At 34.7% G+C, this 14655-nt stretch overlaps 1 protein-coding gene across 1 annotated transcript; it reads right to left on the minus strand.

Moving 5' to 3' along the window:
* Positions 1 to 1778: 1778 nt before the first annotated feature.
* On the minus strand, positions 1779 to 10302 carry LOC141494044 (zinc finger protein 804B-like). Its single transcript, XM_074195221.1, is given in 3 exon segments — positions 1779 to 2602; positions 2604 to 5541; positions 10211 to 10302. Coding segments are annotated over 3 exon segments (3780 nt in total). The 3' UTR covers positions 1779 to 1852.
* Positions 10303 to 14655: the final 4353 nt, after the last annotated feature.

Raw genomic sequence — 14655 nt, forward strand, 5'->3', positions numbered from 1 at the left:
GAATTTCCCCTGCCTCCCACTCAGAGCTAGTTATATTACAATTAAGAAACTTTCCATGTCTCTAATGACATAAATAAATTTATTTTCTAGTTCCAGCATCTGCTTGTAGGTCGCTTGTGCAGTGTCTAATGACTGCTATTCCTCTTGTTTGTGATTCCATCAAAGTTCTCTTTCATTAAGGTAGTACAAAGAACTTTGGAAGGAATAAGAAATATTTTGTTGCTTTTGTTACTAAACTGATTGGTTTCTTTGACTTCGCTTGAATGAAAGGATTCAGATGTATGAATGATCCAAGTTGTGACTGGATTAAAATCAGACCTAAACAGAGTTGAAATAAACAGAATAAGGTGAAGACTGGAGTTAAATGGGATGTTGAAGGTAGGGAGCAGGGACTAGATGGGGTGGGAACAATGTCAAAATGTGGAGTAGGGAGGGATGATGAACCAATCAGAGGGGGAAAATGAGATGCAGGCAAAATGTAATTCAGAAGGGGGATGCAGGTATTACCCCTACCTAACAAGAGGTAACATTGGATATTAATGATATTTCATTTAGAGAGTTTAAAATATACCTGCTTCAAAACAACCCTAATAAGAGGTTAACCTAGTCTCCATTTTATAGATTATGAAACTGAGGCTCAAGAAAGCTTCACAGCTCACCTATGATCATAGAGTAAATGAGCTTCAACTTGAACATAGTTTTTTGGACTTCATGACTAGTATTCGTACCATTACAACAATTCCTAAATGGGGACAACTTAGATTTTGTAGAACAGAAATAATTATTTTTGAATAGTAGCTTTTGAAAACACATGTAAAGTATGGTTTAAATTCATGCCATTTGGGAAAATTTCAATGATTAGGATATTTTTATATATTTATAGAATTTAATGATTAATCTCTATAAATACTTTGACATTATATTAAGTCCTTGTTTCTTTAAAAATTATTTTCCCTTTGTGTTTCAAAGTGACTTGATTATATTGTTGTAGGGATTGTTAGAATTCTAGACAGAGGAGTAAAAGTATGTTCTGATTCTTATAAATGAAAATTGTCACAATGGTCCAAATTATAATTTATTTTATGGCTCACCCAATATCAAGTACTAATTATTTGTGAATATTCATTGTCATAAGAAAATGATAGATATTAGACCCTTTTGGTGGTGTGAGAGGAAAGGAAATTAACTTGACTAAACTTTTTGTTATTGCACATGATCTTTTTCTACCAGGTGTAAGATGGTGAATGAAAAAGAATCTAAGTAACCTAGTCAAGTGGACAATCCATCCAAAGATGAATGCTTTTATCTGAATTAATTGCTTTTTTCTTCATTTCCCTTTGTCTGTGTACATAGATCTATACTCGATCTGAGTTTAAGAGACCAATCAACACTTAAACATTTTAGTCAAAAAATTATTTTGTTGCTATTGTCACCAAACTGATGGGTTGCTTTGACTGAGTATTCTGTTCAGGCAAAACAATGAAATCACTTGTGTAAGCCAAATATGTAGTTCATTATTTTCCAGCTGCTATATTTTTCTCCTTAAATCTTCATAATATGTCTAGCACTTCATCCAAAATGTAACATTGCCTCCTCATTTGTACCTCCTCTTTTGAAGAAATTATTTTAAAGTTAATGGGACTGTTCTTTCAAGTGAAAAATTAATTTTAAAATTATGATATCAAATGCTTAGTAATTTCATATTTCCACAGGAACCCTATCTTAGCACTTTGCAAATCTCAAGAACTTTTGATTCTGACCACAATAACATAGCTCATTTCAAAAACATTTTTGAATAGGTGTTCAATCTCTTGTTAAGACACACCCCTACTCCCTAGAATAGAGTTAATGGTTAGTTTAAGTGAGCAGAAACATCCAACACTTCTTTTACTCTATTGAATGGCTGTATTTGACCAGTGCAAGAATGATGACAAAAGTCTTGCCCTTGAAACACAGGTTGAATTAGAGGATTCAGATGAATGATTGAAGCTGTGACTGGATTCAAGTGAGGTCTGAACAAAGTCGGAATAAATGCAGCATGAGGCAATGGCTGGAGGGCTAAGTGGGATGGGTGAATGTGGGGAGCAGGCACTAGATGGAGGGGGTGCCCAGCCAAGAACGTGGGGTGCGTAGGGATGACAGCAGGAGTCAGAGGTGAGAATGAGATAGGGGTAAAGTGTGTTTGAGAGAGAGGATGCAGGTGAGCTATAGGGAAGTGACCTCCATGAGGATTCATGGAAGCAGAGACAGCAAAGTGTTGCAAAAGAGTATGATGGATGGTTGTGATGGACGTGTGCTGATGAACTGGCATTGATGGCATCGCAGTGGTAGAGGAGAAGGGAGGGGGACCTGTGGCTTTCAGATGTTTGGAAAGGAACTGCTTCTGCATGTGCTGCTGAGCTTGTAGCTGAAGTAGCCTGTATTTATCTATTTCATCAGGTGTGAATGTTATGGGTGGCTGTGTTAAAGGAGGGGAGATGGATTTGTGGTAGACTTCCTGTTCTGTTTCACCAAACTTCTGCATAGTACTCTCAAAGTAAGAGTTGATACCTCCTTCTACTTCATTCACATCCATGCTAACATCATGTTTCTCTAACAATTTTTTGTTCCTCTTTGGTCTCTGTTGAATTAACAACACCAGAATACCTAATAGATGTCAGAGCACCAGGGAAAGTATTTGGTACTGGGTCAGAAATTTGTATAAAAGGTTGAGTTCCACTATTTGAGGGGTTCAATAGTTCTTTTGGAACTGTGTTCATTTTTATGTTTGGGGACTGATAATCTGCTCCTCTTTGAAGTATACCTTTTAAAAGACAGTTCTCATCACCATTTTCTGACAATGTCTCATCGTTCTTTGTCTGTGATCCTTCATCCTTGTCTCTCTCAGCATTTCTTTGAATCAAACTGCCATTATTTCTGGTAACTTTACATAGATTCTGTGTTTCCTCCAACAAAGGGAATGCTTGTGGGCTCTGTACAGTTCCTGGCAGCTTAATTACAAAGTGACTTTTGGGGGGATCTTCAACCTCCATCTGGCAGCCATTTGAAAAGACCTCCCCATGGTGTGTTTGTTCTGGACATTTCTCAGGGTACTCTCCTTCTAAAAATCTCAAGGCTGCCAGTGATGTTTTCTCTCTGTCTGAAATGTGCAACCCTGGGGTCCTTGAAATCCCACTGTCTCCATCTCTCTGTGACCAGTTCATTAGGTCAGAATTATATTGTACAAGCTTTATTTTTCCAAGGTTGGAACCATGAGGGTTTTCCACGTCCTCCTGAATCTCACCACCTTTGTTTGGATAACTGATTTTCTCTCTTAAGAAAGAATCTGAATTTCTGTTCCAAATTCCTGGACTTTCAGAGGATCTGTCACTACTCCTAGAATGCCTTGTGAAACAACTTTGAGTGCTAGCGTCCCCAATAGGCTTACTGGCCTTAGGACCTAGACATAGGTATCTAATCTTGCCCTCCCTTGACTTATCCCTGTTGTGAGTATACCTGTATTTTGATTGTTTTTCATTTTTAAACCCACTCCAGAATTTGCAGTTTCCCCCTCTCTGACTTTTTGATGGGAAATGGCTAGTTCTCTCATCGTCATTGGACCAGAGAAGAAAGTTGTGCTTCCTAGACCATTCTTTGTGCCATTCCTTGGGGTGGCATTCCTTTCTACACAAATAAAGCAAAGCATCTCTACTGTTTTCACTGGACCTGTGACTTGAACAAGTGCTTCTGGGGCTGCTTGTGCTATAAAGGGAGATATCAGAAGAACTGGATTGTCGGTCCAGTGAGGATTTTGGAGAGGAGGATTTCCAACACCTTTCAGAACTTCCATTCCTTTTACATTTTGAAGATTCTCTGATTTCCTGAAGGTGAAGTTCATTCATACTTCCATGAAAGTCCTTCCCATCACCACTTGCATCACTGCTGCATTCTACTAGACTGGAATTGAATGTCCAAGGGTCTTGGTTTCCACCTTTGTAATTCAAATGAGTATCCCATGTAGCAGATTTATGTTTTTTAGTCCTAGAAACACAGGGAGAAAAGCACTTGACCCTAGTAGCATCATTCAGGGCTACCCTTTGGCAACCTTGCCAATGGTTCTTCAAAGTTCCCATAGATTCTCTTTCACACGCATGCCTCTCTATTATACAATCCTTTTTAGAGACATCAAGATAAGCAGGCACTTTAGGATTTTTTTCACTTAAATCATTTGCATTATGTTCCTGTTCTTTCATATTTGGCTCAGAGTTATTGAGGCCAGATTGATAATTTTTCAGGGGACATTTCTCATCTAGATTACATTTCATCTTCTTTGGTTTCAGTGACTGATTATCTTCTTGTATTGTTATTTGTTTGTCTTTGATTAAACCTGAAACTTGGCTCTCCTTTTCTGTCTTTGTCCCAGAAGGCTCCATACAACATTCTGCATTCTCTTCTTTCTGTTTATCTGTTCCTTTTGTGTTTCTAGAATGTTTGAAATCAAAATACAATGGGTTGCATCCATAAGAGAGGCAGGGTTTTGTTTTTGTAAATAACAGAAGTTCTGTGGGCCACTGGAGGTTGGTACTGCCATCTTTACTGAGCACATGGAGGAAAGGCAATGCTTTGGATTCTTCCCCATGGATCAATGCATCTTTTACAAGTGTTTCTACATTTTTTTGAGCTGTCCCTGCTTCTTCAATAGGTTTTATTCTGTTGTCCATTCTGGAGTTGGTATTTAACTTAACTGAATGTTCTTGTCCTGTTAGTGATGGAAACTCATCCAAACATTCAAATAACCTATATTCACTGTGCTTATATGTATTCTGTGATGTGCAAAATGTATTTGTTTGGTACAGATGATAGCTATGGCCTTTTGGAGAGTCCTCAATCTCATTAATTTCTTTTCCATGTTCTTTTTCTCTAAATGAAGAATTAAAATCTAAACCAGAAAGATGAATATGAGATTTGGACATGGAAGAATGGATGCTGATGGAGTCTTGTAGTATCCTATCATTGGTGTCATTTTTGTCCTTTAAAACTTTAGTTCTTATAGGAATAGTGTTGGAGATCATTTTTTCTAGATGACCTCGGGGATTATTTATTACTTTCCCTCCACTGAGTGACATGTCTCCATCTGAAAATGTATAACCCTTCCAGCTCACCATTGCTTGTTTTGTTTTCTGGGTGGGGGATATGGTACACTCACATGTTTCTTCTGTGTTCTCATTGAACACTGATGCAGAGGATTCCAATTTGAGATGGGCCTTTTTGGAGAAGGAAAAAGAGACACCTGTCCTGTGACAAGGATTGCTGCCATCGGAAAGTGGTTGAAGGACACGACTTCCAAACAAATAATGTCTCTCAGTTTGGAAAGAGCGTCGACTTTGCAGAACCTGACGTTGTTTGTTGGAAACACTTCTGTGGACATTTTTACCTTTAAGGAGAACTGAATTTTTCAAATGTCCTCCATTTTTGCCATGCTTAAATGGACTCACTTCTTGTTGGAACTGCTTTTCTGGGGCCACTCTTGGAGCTTTAAATACTGGTCCACTTCCAGAAACACTGAAAAATGGAACAAATAAGGTTTCGGTGATTCAGGAACTAAGTTCAATGCTACAGAAATTTGAATAGTGTCACAGTATCTCAGAGAAGGATTGTATTGCTCTTGTCTCAGTTAACTAGAGTTGTTCTACCAGATCACTTGCTCGCTTTTCTTGACTACAGGACTTGCCTAAATTGTGTCGTCAACTATTAAATTACCCTCAGGTTTCCATCTCACCTTTAAGTTAATAACCAGATAACCAGATCTCTACCCTGGCTTTTCAGAGATCCAAGAATACATACATACATACATACATACATACATATATACATATATATATATACATATATATATGTGTGTGTGTGTGTGTGTGTGTTCTTTTCTATTCTCTCAGAAAATATCCTTCAGAATTACAACCTTTGAAAAGAGCTCTTATGTCATTTAGTGGGAACTGAAAAAGGTTGTCCTTATTTAAAAAAATTGCATCTAAAGGATATATGGTTTGCTCATTTCTTTTCTGTTTATTCATTAATTTGCAATTTCGGACATTTCATTTCTATTCCTCACTCTTATTTTTTTTGATTCAATTTTGATGAATCATTCCAGGAAACCAATTGAATGGCAATAGAAATGATACCATGCCTCTAAGAGTAGTGAAATCAAATAAGACTCTGAGGACTGAACAAACACAAAAAAGCCACTGCCTTCGGGGAGCTCATCTTCTATGGCAAGAATCTCAGTAACTGAAATATTTCTTTCTGGAATATTTCCTCTTGTTTGATATTTATTCTAGTGCTCTTTTTGTTTAATTGTGGCACAGCTGAAATATAAGTTGACTTTTATTTCCCCAGGTCTTAGAAAAGTGCCTAAAATTGGAGTACGTACTCCAGTGCTTATTAAATGCTAAGTCTTATGTTCCTGATAATTTCTTTGGTTCAAGGATTCAAATTAACTAACTCAAGTCTACATTTCCTGGATTACTAAGCAAAACTTCCCTTCACATATGTCTCTATACTCTGCAAGGAAATTAGGTGACTCAATGAAGAGAACTCTGGACTAAGAATCAGGAATACCTGAGTTCAAATCCAGCTCAGACACTTAGCCTCAATCCGTCTTAATCACTTTATCTGCAAGATAGTGAATATTATTGTCATTGTCATAGCTACTGTCCTTTCTTTTTATTTCTCTAGCATAGTGCCTGATACCAATAGGTACTTAATAAATATTTATTGACTTTTTTATTGATATGATTATTATATTCTAGCCAGATTGTTCTCTCTATTACATTCAATTTCCTGTAACAAGCTTTTGAGTATACTTCCCCCTAGAACTATCATGTACACCCTCCTAACCTTAGCTGCTTAGAATTTCTACCCTCCTTCAAAGTTCAGTTCATATTTTTACCTTCCATTGAAACTCTGGACTTGAGGACCTTACCATTTAATGGAAGGAAACCTAAATATTTTGAAAATAAATACAAATAATTGAAATAAATGAAAAATAGATATAAAGTCATTCTACCACATGTATAGGCAATGCTTTGTTTTTGCTTTTGTACTAGGGCCTAGAATGGTTCCTGGAACATAAGGGTATTTAATAAATGCTTGTTGGAAAAAACTTAAACATTGAAAATATGGCAACACAAAAATGATACATTAGTTTGAAAAAAACTGGTTCTGATCCTATAGTTTGGTACATGTATAATATTCATAGAAGCAATGATATTGTGTTTGTTGTTTAGTTTTTTCACTTGCATTTGATTCTCTGTAAACCCTTTTTTGAGGAGGGGGGTTCTCAGCAATGATCCTGAAATGGTTTGCCATTTTCTTCTCTAGTTTATTATACAGATGAAGAAACTGAGGCAAATAGGATTAAGTGACTTGCCCATTGCTAGTAAATACCTGAGACTGGATTTGAACTCATGAAGATGAATCTTTCTGATTCCAAGCTCAGGGATACAACCATAACCCTACCTTTGTACAAAATGTTACAAATGGATATTTTCCCCCAATCCCATTTGTTTTTGCTTTTTTTCTTGCTATTATTTTTGCTTTTTATGCTGAAAGAAATATGTCTTGTTAAGGAGCAAGGCATGGGTTGAAATTTTAACAGAATCAGAACAAAATCAATTGAATATTTGGCAATAGAAATAAACGCTGTTCCATTTTTAAACTATATATTTTATTCAGAAGTTTAGGGTAGGCATGAAAATAAATAATGTTTTGTTTATGCTTAAGCTTAAGTAGTTAGCATAAAATATTTCTAAACTTAAAGAATCAGAACAAAATCAATTGAATATTTGGCAATAGAAATAAACGCTGTAATTATCCTCCAACATCCAAGTTTCCTTCTTTGATATGTTTTACTCAAAAATCATATTAAAGGTAGTTTATGTTCTTTTTGCAGATAAAGAGAGGGATGGTTCAAAAATTTTCTATGTGGCAGCCAAATTCAATTTGTGATGAAACATTTTTGGTCAATAGTGGTAAATCAAATTACATAAATATGTTCATATTGCAGCTTATTCTCAACTTGAGGCTGAAACTATTTTTATGAATACATGGAATGCCTTTATTCTTAATAATGTTACATATATACATACACAGATCATATATATATATATGTGTATATTATATTTACTGCTTATAAGTTGAATCCAAAAGTCCTATGTGTACTTAGATACCTTCTCCCTTTTCTCTTTTTACTAGCTTCCTTTATGATTCTGAAATCATTGCTTCTTTTTTATGATTTCCAACCAATCATAAGCTGTCTTCTGACTTTAGAGACTCTGTCCAATGAATCGTGATTATCTTTTCTCTGAAATTTTTAGAATTTGATTTCCTAATCTCCAAAGTGGATATTTAATTATGTCTATTCTTCCCTTCCTTTGCTATCATGACCTCTGAAATGACAGCTATTTTCTCTCAAAGTTCCCTATAACTTCCATTACACTAAATTGTTCTTCCATATTGGTTATGATGACTAGAGCAAGAAGTTCCACTAATTGGTCCTTGGACCTTTAAAGGGATGAAATTGTCAGTCAAGAAGTTATTTATTTTTTTAAAGGTACTTTTTAGGAAATATGGGAATTTGAATTGATTTGCGGATAATTAAAGCCCTATTCATTATTTCTAACCATAGTCCTTTGTCTATTTTAGGTTTATGATATTTGGAAGTTATAGTACATATTCTAAACAAGCATACAATTGCTATGTCCTCTTTCTTATCCCATGCTATTTATTTCATCACATCTTATGGTAACCTGAAATGTACCTCAGAATTCTAGCATTTCAAAATGTCAGACATCTCTTTTTTCTAAATTCAATTGTTTTTTGTCTTATTACTCATTCTCCTTGACCTTCTAAAATACTTCTTTAGTGATGTACTCTATTTTTTTTTTACTTTCCTCATACTCATTCTAACTTTATGAGTTTCTCCTCTTCTTTCTTTTTCTCTTAATGTAAATATTGCACAACATGATTTCTTTGGCCAATTTTTGTTCTCTATTTTTGTACCTTTATTATATCATCCCTTTTTAAAGTTTATCAATCATTTCTATGCAAATTGTATGAATTCTATATCTCTAACTTAAACTTCTCCCTTTCAAATTTCCAAATTTCTAGATGTTCCTACTTGGCTGTTCAGTTAGCTCCATAAAGTTAGCACTATCAGTCACTATACTTTGTCTCATGTCTATCGCTAAAATATTTAAAATATTTCTTTTATCTGTACCCTCCTTTTGAATCTCACTACTACCACTATAATATATAAATCCTCCTTACCTCTCATATGAAATATTGTAATTGTCTCAGTTTCCCTAATCTTTCACTCCTTTGTCCATATAACACAACAGTGAAAAATCAATCATCTTAATATCCAGGACTCATAATTAAGCATTTATTTAAAATTTGTAATGTTCATATGTATTGACAACATAAAAGTTAGACACTAAATACTCTCTTCTTTCAGGGCAGTTAAAACCTAATGATATAAAATAAATACAAAGATATCATAAAATAGTTTTGTTTTATAGCTAAAAGCAAAAGAGAGATCAGAATAGTATAAAAAAGTTAAGAAAGAAAAGATAGCTTATACTATTGGGAAGGCATCTATGGAGAATGTAGCACCTGAGCCAGGACTTGAAGGAAGAGAATTTCATAAGGCAGAGAAAAAGAACACCATTCCAAGCATGGAAGCTAATTTGTGCGAAGGCACACAGGCAGATGTGTAGTATACAGCAGAGGTAGCATTGACAGGACTTGTCTACTGAGTGAATGTGGATAGAAAGAGAAGTTTCAAATGACTGAAGTTTTTGACACTGGGGACTCAGAGAAAAGTGGAGAAAAGGAAGGTTTGGTATGGTAGATAATGTCAATGTTTATCCTTCTTATTTTGATATTCACCATTAATGCTCCAAAAATCAACTTCTAATCTCCCATTTCAGACTTAACTCACAGGTTTCTTAAATGACCTAAGTTTCAGTCAAACTAGATGTATTTTTCCCCTCTACAAAATGTATAGTCTCCTCTGCCTTACTCATATTGTCTCCCATGTCTGTAGTTATCTGAGTTAGAATTTGTCCTAGGTTTCAAAGCCCTTAAGAGAAAGGTGATCTTTTTTAATTAAACCTTTCTTGCTCACCCTAGGTAGATGTGATATCTTCCCATTGTACACCATCATGCCATTTACCGCCCTCTGATTTTCTGTGATCCTTCATATAATATTTCTGGAATGTGTTTTTCCCTCCCTTGAATGTACTTCACACATAACAAATACTCCATGAGTGTGAATATGAGTATGTATGGTGAACTGAACTGATTCTCCCAGAGTTCATTTTCTCATATTTTATTTTCACTCACAGAGACATGGACCTTCTTGACTCAGTTCTGTTCTCCTGCTTCTTAGATTTTTTTCTGGATTTTTCTGTCTGTTCCAATAAGTCTTGATGATACATATGGAATCCTACTTACTGAAGAGTTTTTTAGATAAGTCAATTCAGAGGAATGGGGTATTTTTAAAAATATTCTTAAGATATAAAAAAGGAAACAATCACATTGAGGAAAATTCCTGGAAGCTTTTGAAGAATTTACAAATGAATATTTAAAAGTTATATACAAAAGAAGGAATGCAGAAGAGATTGTAACAAAAAGGATGAATAGAAGGCATAGACTGTACCAAGGATAGTAAAGCTCAGGCTAGTGAGGAAAGTAAAAGTCAACAAAAAAGAGGGGTAATTAATAATAATATTGTGGAAAATACGAAAGATAGAGCAGGCCTGCTAAATCACCATGTTATTTCTTTTTCTCTGGCAAAGAGAAAGTTAGACAACAAAAGACAGAACAAAGTGACTAGGAGGTATTTGATAATCAAGAGAAGCAAGGAAATAGTAATGAGACACCTGATTCAGAAGAATTACATCCTCAAGAAAGTGAAAGAAATGGTGACTGTGATTACCTGAGACACTGTCAGTGATGGCTGAAAGAGTGAAAACTACATTGTTAGAAAGAGGAGGATTGAGCAAGGGAAGGAAAGAATTGACAAACTGTCTACTACTGGTCTTGACTGATTCCTGGCAAAAGGCAAGAATTCATTATTAGAGATGCAGTCTAGAAAAAGAATCATATAAAAGTGATATTAAACAAATTATTTTGTTTTATGTTAGGTCTTATGGGAGTGTGTATATATACACATATAAATATGAAACTTTTGTAATATATACACAATATACATGTTTATATACATATTTATGCCTATATACACATATATTTACATATTTACATAGATTTAAGCAAATATGATAAAGTATCTCAGTTAAGCTATGGAATAGATGATAATACAATTTGATTTGAACACTGGTTGAATGACTATACTCAAACATTATTCATTGATGATTTAATATTAACTAGGCAGAAGGCTTTCAGTGGAGGGTCCCTTAACACATCTGTGCATATCCCTGTGTTATAAAACATTTTAATGACTTGTATGATGATGTAATGACATTCTTATAATCTAGGCAGATGACTCTAAATTGGGAGAGATAACTAAAATACTCTGATGTGGAGCTTAAATTAAAAAAAAATGATAGGCTTAATCTATTAAAATCTGATAGAGAAAATATAAAAAAAAAGTTTTACATTTGATTTCAAAAAAATCAACTTCATAAGTGTTGGATGGAATAGGCATAATTGTTGCTGTTGAATTGTTTTTCAGTCTTGTCTGACTTTTCTTACCTCATTTGAGATTTTCTGGGCAAAGATACTGGAGTCGTATGCTATTTTCTTCTTTGGTTCATTTTACCAACGAGAAAACTGAGGAAAACGGGATTAAGTGACTTGTCTCCAATCATACAACTAGTAAGTATCTGAGGTCAGATTTGAACTCAGATATTCCTGACTTCCGGCCCAGCACTCTTGTCTACCTACCTGGCCACTTAGCTGCCCCTAATGACATGACTAGACATCATTTTATCTGAAATAAAATCTGAAAACTTTAGGGGATTTAGTTCAATATGAATTAGTTATTGGACAGGCAGAAATATTAATTCAATTTTGGGTAACATGAAGGAAAGTACAGGTTAAGAGAGGCCATACTCTCATTTTTCTCTCTGTCTTGATCAGGCTACATCTACAACATATGTCTAGATTTGAGTGTTATGGTTTAAGGAGGACATTGATTAATAGCAATAGGCCAGTAAAAGGAGAAATAGTGAAGTACCTTGAGTTTATATCGTTTGTACATCAGTCAAAGGAACTAGGGATGTTAAAGTCTGGAAGAAAGGATTTGTTTGGGGTAGGAGAGATATGAAAACTGTGTCTGTGTATTTAAAGAACTATGTAGAAGAAAGGAAAAGAATATTTTTTCTCTTGCTTGGCCCTGAGAAACAGAACCTGGAACAATAGGTAGAAGGTACAAAACTTGATAGCAGAAAAATTTCCCTAACAAATTGATCTATTGATAAGTAAAATGGTGTCCCTTGAGAGTTGTGAGTCATCCATCTCCCTCATTGCTAATTTTCAAGGAGAATCTCAACAATCAGTGGCTGGATATATTATAATAATTCCTTTACAGAGTGGGAGATGGAGTAGCTATTAAAAGACTTCCTTGATCTTAAATTTAGTGATTTGCAATCATTTCACTGACTTTCATAAGATTTTTCTCTGGCAAAAAGAAAGATGGCAAAAGAGAGAACAAAGTGACTAGGGGGAGTAAGAGAACTTGGATTCAATTCCTAATTTTGCCACTTACTATCTTTATGATGTTGAGTGAATGATTTAACCTTTCTGGGACTCGGTTTCCTCAATTATCTAATATAATTGGTTGAGTATATGACCCCTAAAATTCTTCCTAACTTTTAATTTGGCATCTAAAATGTGAACTGTAGGCTAATTGAAATCTCACTGTTTTCACGAGATGTATTTTTATAGGATTTTTCTTGAATTATGTTGGTATCTATGTCAAAATAATGTAGCCCTGCATTTTAAAGATGATTACTTGACTCCATATTGAGTGTGGGGGGAAATAGTATGTTTTTTATTAATGATGGCTTATGAAAAGAGAAAAAAATGGTGAACAAGTCATTTAATATCTCTATACTTCAATTTCCTTGTTTGTAACATGATAAAGACGGTATTGGACTAAGTGAAACCTAAAGTCTTTTTCACTTCTTAAGTTCTAAAATTCTTTAAGTGTCTCAGAGACACTGAAAGGAAGAAGAGACATTTTCCATACCCACACATCCTTTAAAATCACTGGTGATTCATTTGAGACTTCTATGTTATCTATTCCTATATGAATCAAAGTGGGTGGTAGTTGATGTTTCATAAGTGGAATAACTCCATCCAATTATAGAAGATTATACTGTTTCCCACAGGAAAGTCAATTTTATACATGAAATCACATCTATCTCTCAGTAGGAAATGACCATGTACTATTATATGTCTCTTTGGATTGGTAATAGCATGATGTACTATAATTGCTAGCATAGTGACTCTCCCGGTCACTGGAACATCAGATGCTGTTTCTATTTTAGAAGGTCCAGTTTCACCTTCTGCAGGAAAATCTTCATACCTCCTGAAAACTTTAGTGATAGATATTTTCCTCTTTTTCCTCTTCTGTACATACTCTTTCTTCCTTTTGCCAAATTTTAAAAATTTGTGATAATTTTCTATTCCCTTGGAATTTCCCCTGCCTCCCACTCAGAGCTAGTTATATTACAATTAAGAAACTTTCCATGTCTCTAATGACATAAATAAATTTATTTTCTAGTTCCAGCATCTGCTTGTAGGTCGCTTGTGCAGTGTCTAATGACTGCTATTCCTCTTGTTTGTGATTCCATCAAAGTTCTCTTTCATTAAGGTAGTACAAAGAACTTTGGAAGGAATAAGAAATATTTTGTTGCTTTTGTTACTAAACTGATTGGTTTCTTTGACTTCGCTTGAATGAAAGGATTCAGATGTATGAATGATCCAAGTTGTGACTGGATTAAAATCAGACCTAAACAGAGTTGAAATAAACAGAATAAGGTGAAGACTGGAGTTAAATGGGATGTTGAAGGTAGGGAGCAGGGACTAGATGGGGTGGGAACAATGTCAAAATGTGGAGTAGGGAGGGATGATGAACCAATCAGAGGGGGAAAATGAGATGCAGGCAAAATGTAATTCAGAAGGGGGATGCAGGTATTACCCCTACCTAACAAGAGGTAACATTGGATATTAATGATATTTCATTTAGAGAGTTTAAAATATACCTGCTTCAAAACAACCCTAATAAGAGGTTAACCTAGTCTCCATTTATAGATTATGAAACTGAGGCTCAAGAAAGCTTCACAGCTCACCTATGATCATAGAGTAAATGAGCTTCAACTTGAACATAGTTTTTTGGACTTCATGACTAGTATTCGTACCATTACAACAATTCCTAAATGGGGACAACTTAGATTTTGTAGAACAGAAATAATTATTTTTGAATAGTAGCTTTTGAAAACACATGTAAAGTATGGTTTAAATTCATGCCATTTGGGAAAATTTCAATGATTAGGATATTTTTATATATTTATAGAATTTAATGATTAATCTCTATAAATACTTTGACATTATATTAAGTCCTTGTTTCTTTAAAAATTATTTTCCCTTTGT

The sequence above is a fragment of the Macrotis lagotis genome, chromosome 7 (genome assembly GCF_037893015.1).
Source record: "Macrotis lagotis isolate mMagLag1 chromosome 7, bilby.v1.9.chrom.fasta, whole genome shotgun sequence".
Classification (NCBI taxonomy): Eukaryota; Metazoa; Chordata; class Mammalia; order Peramelemorphia; family Peramelidae; genus Macrotis; species Macrotis lagotis.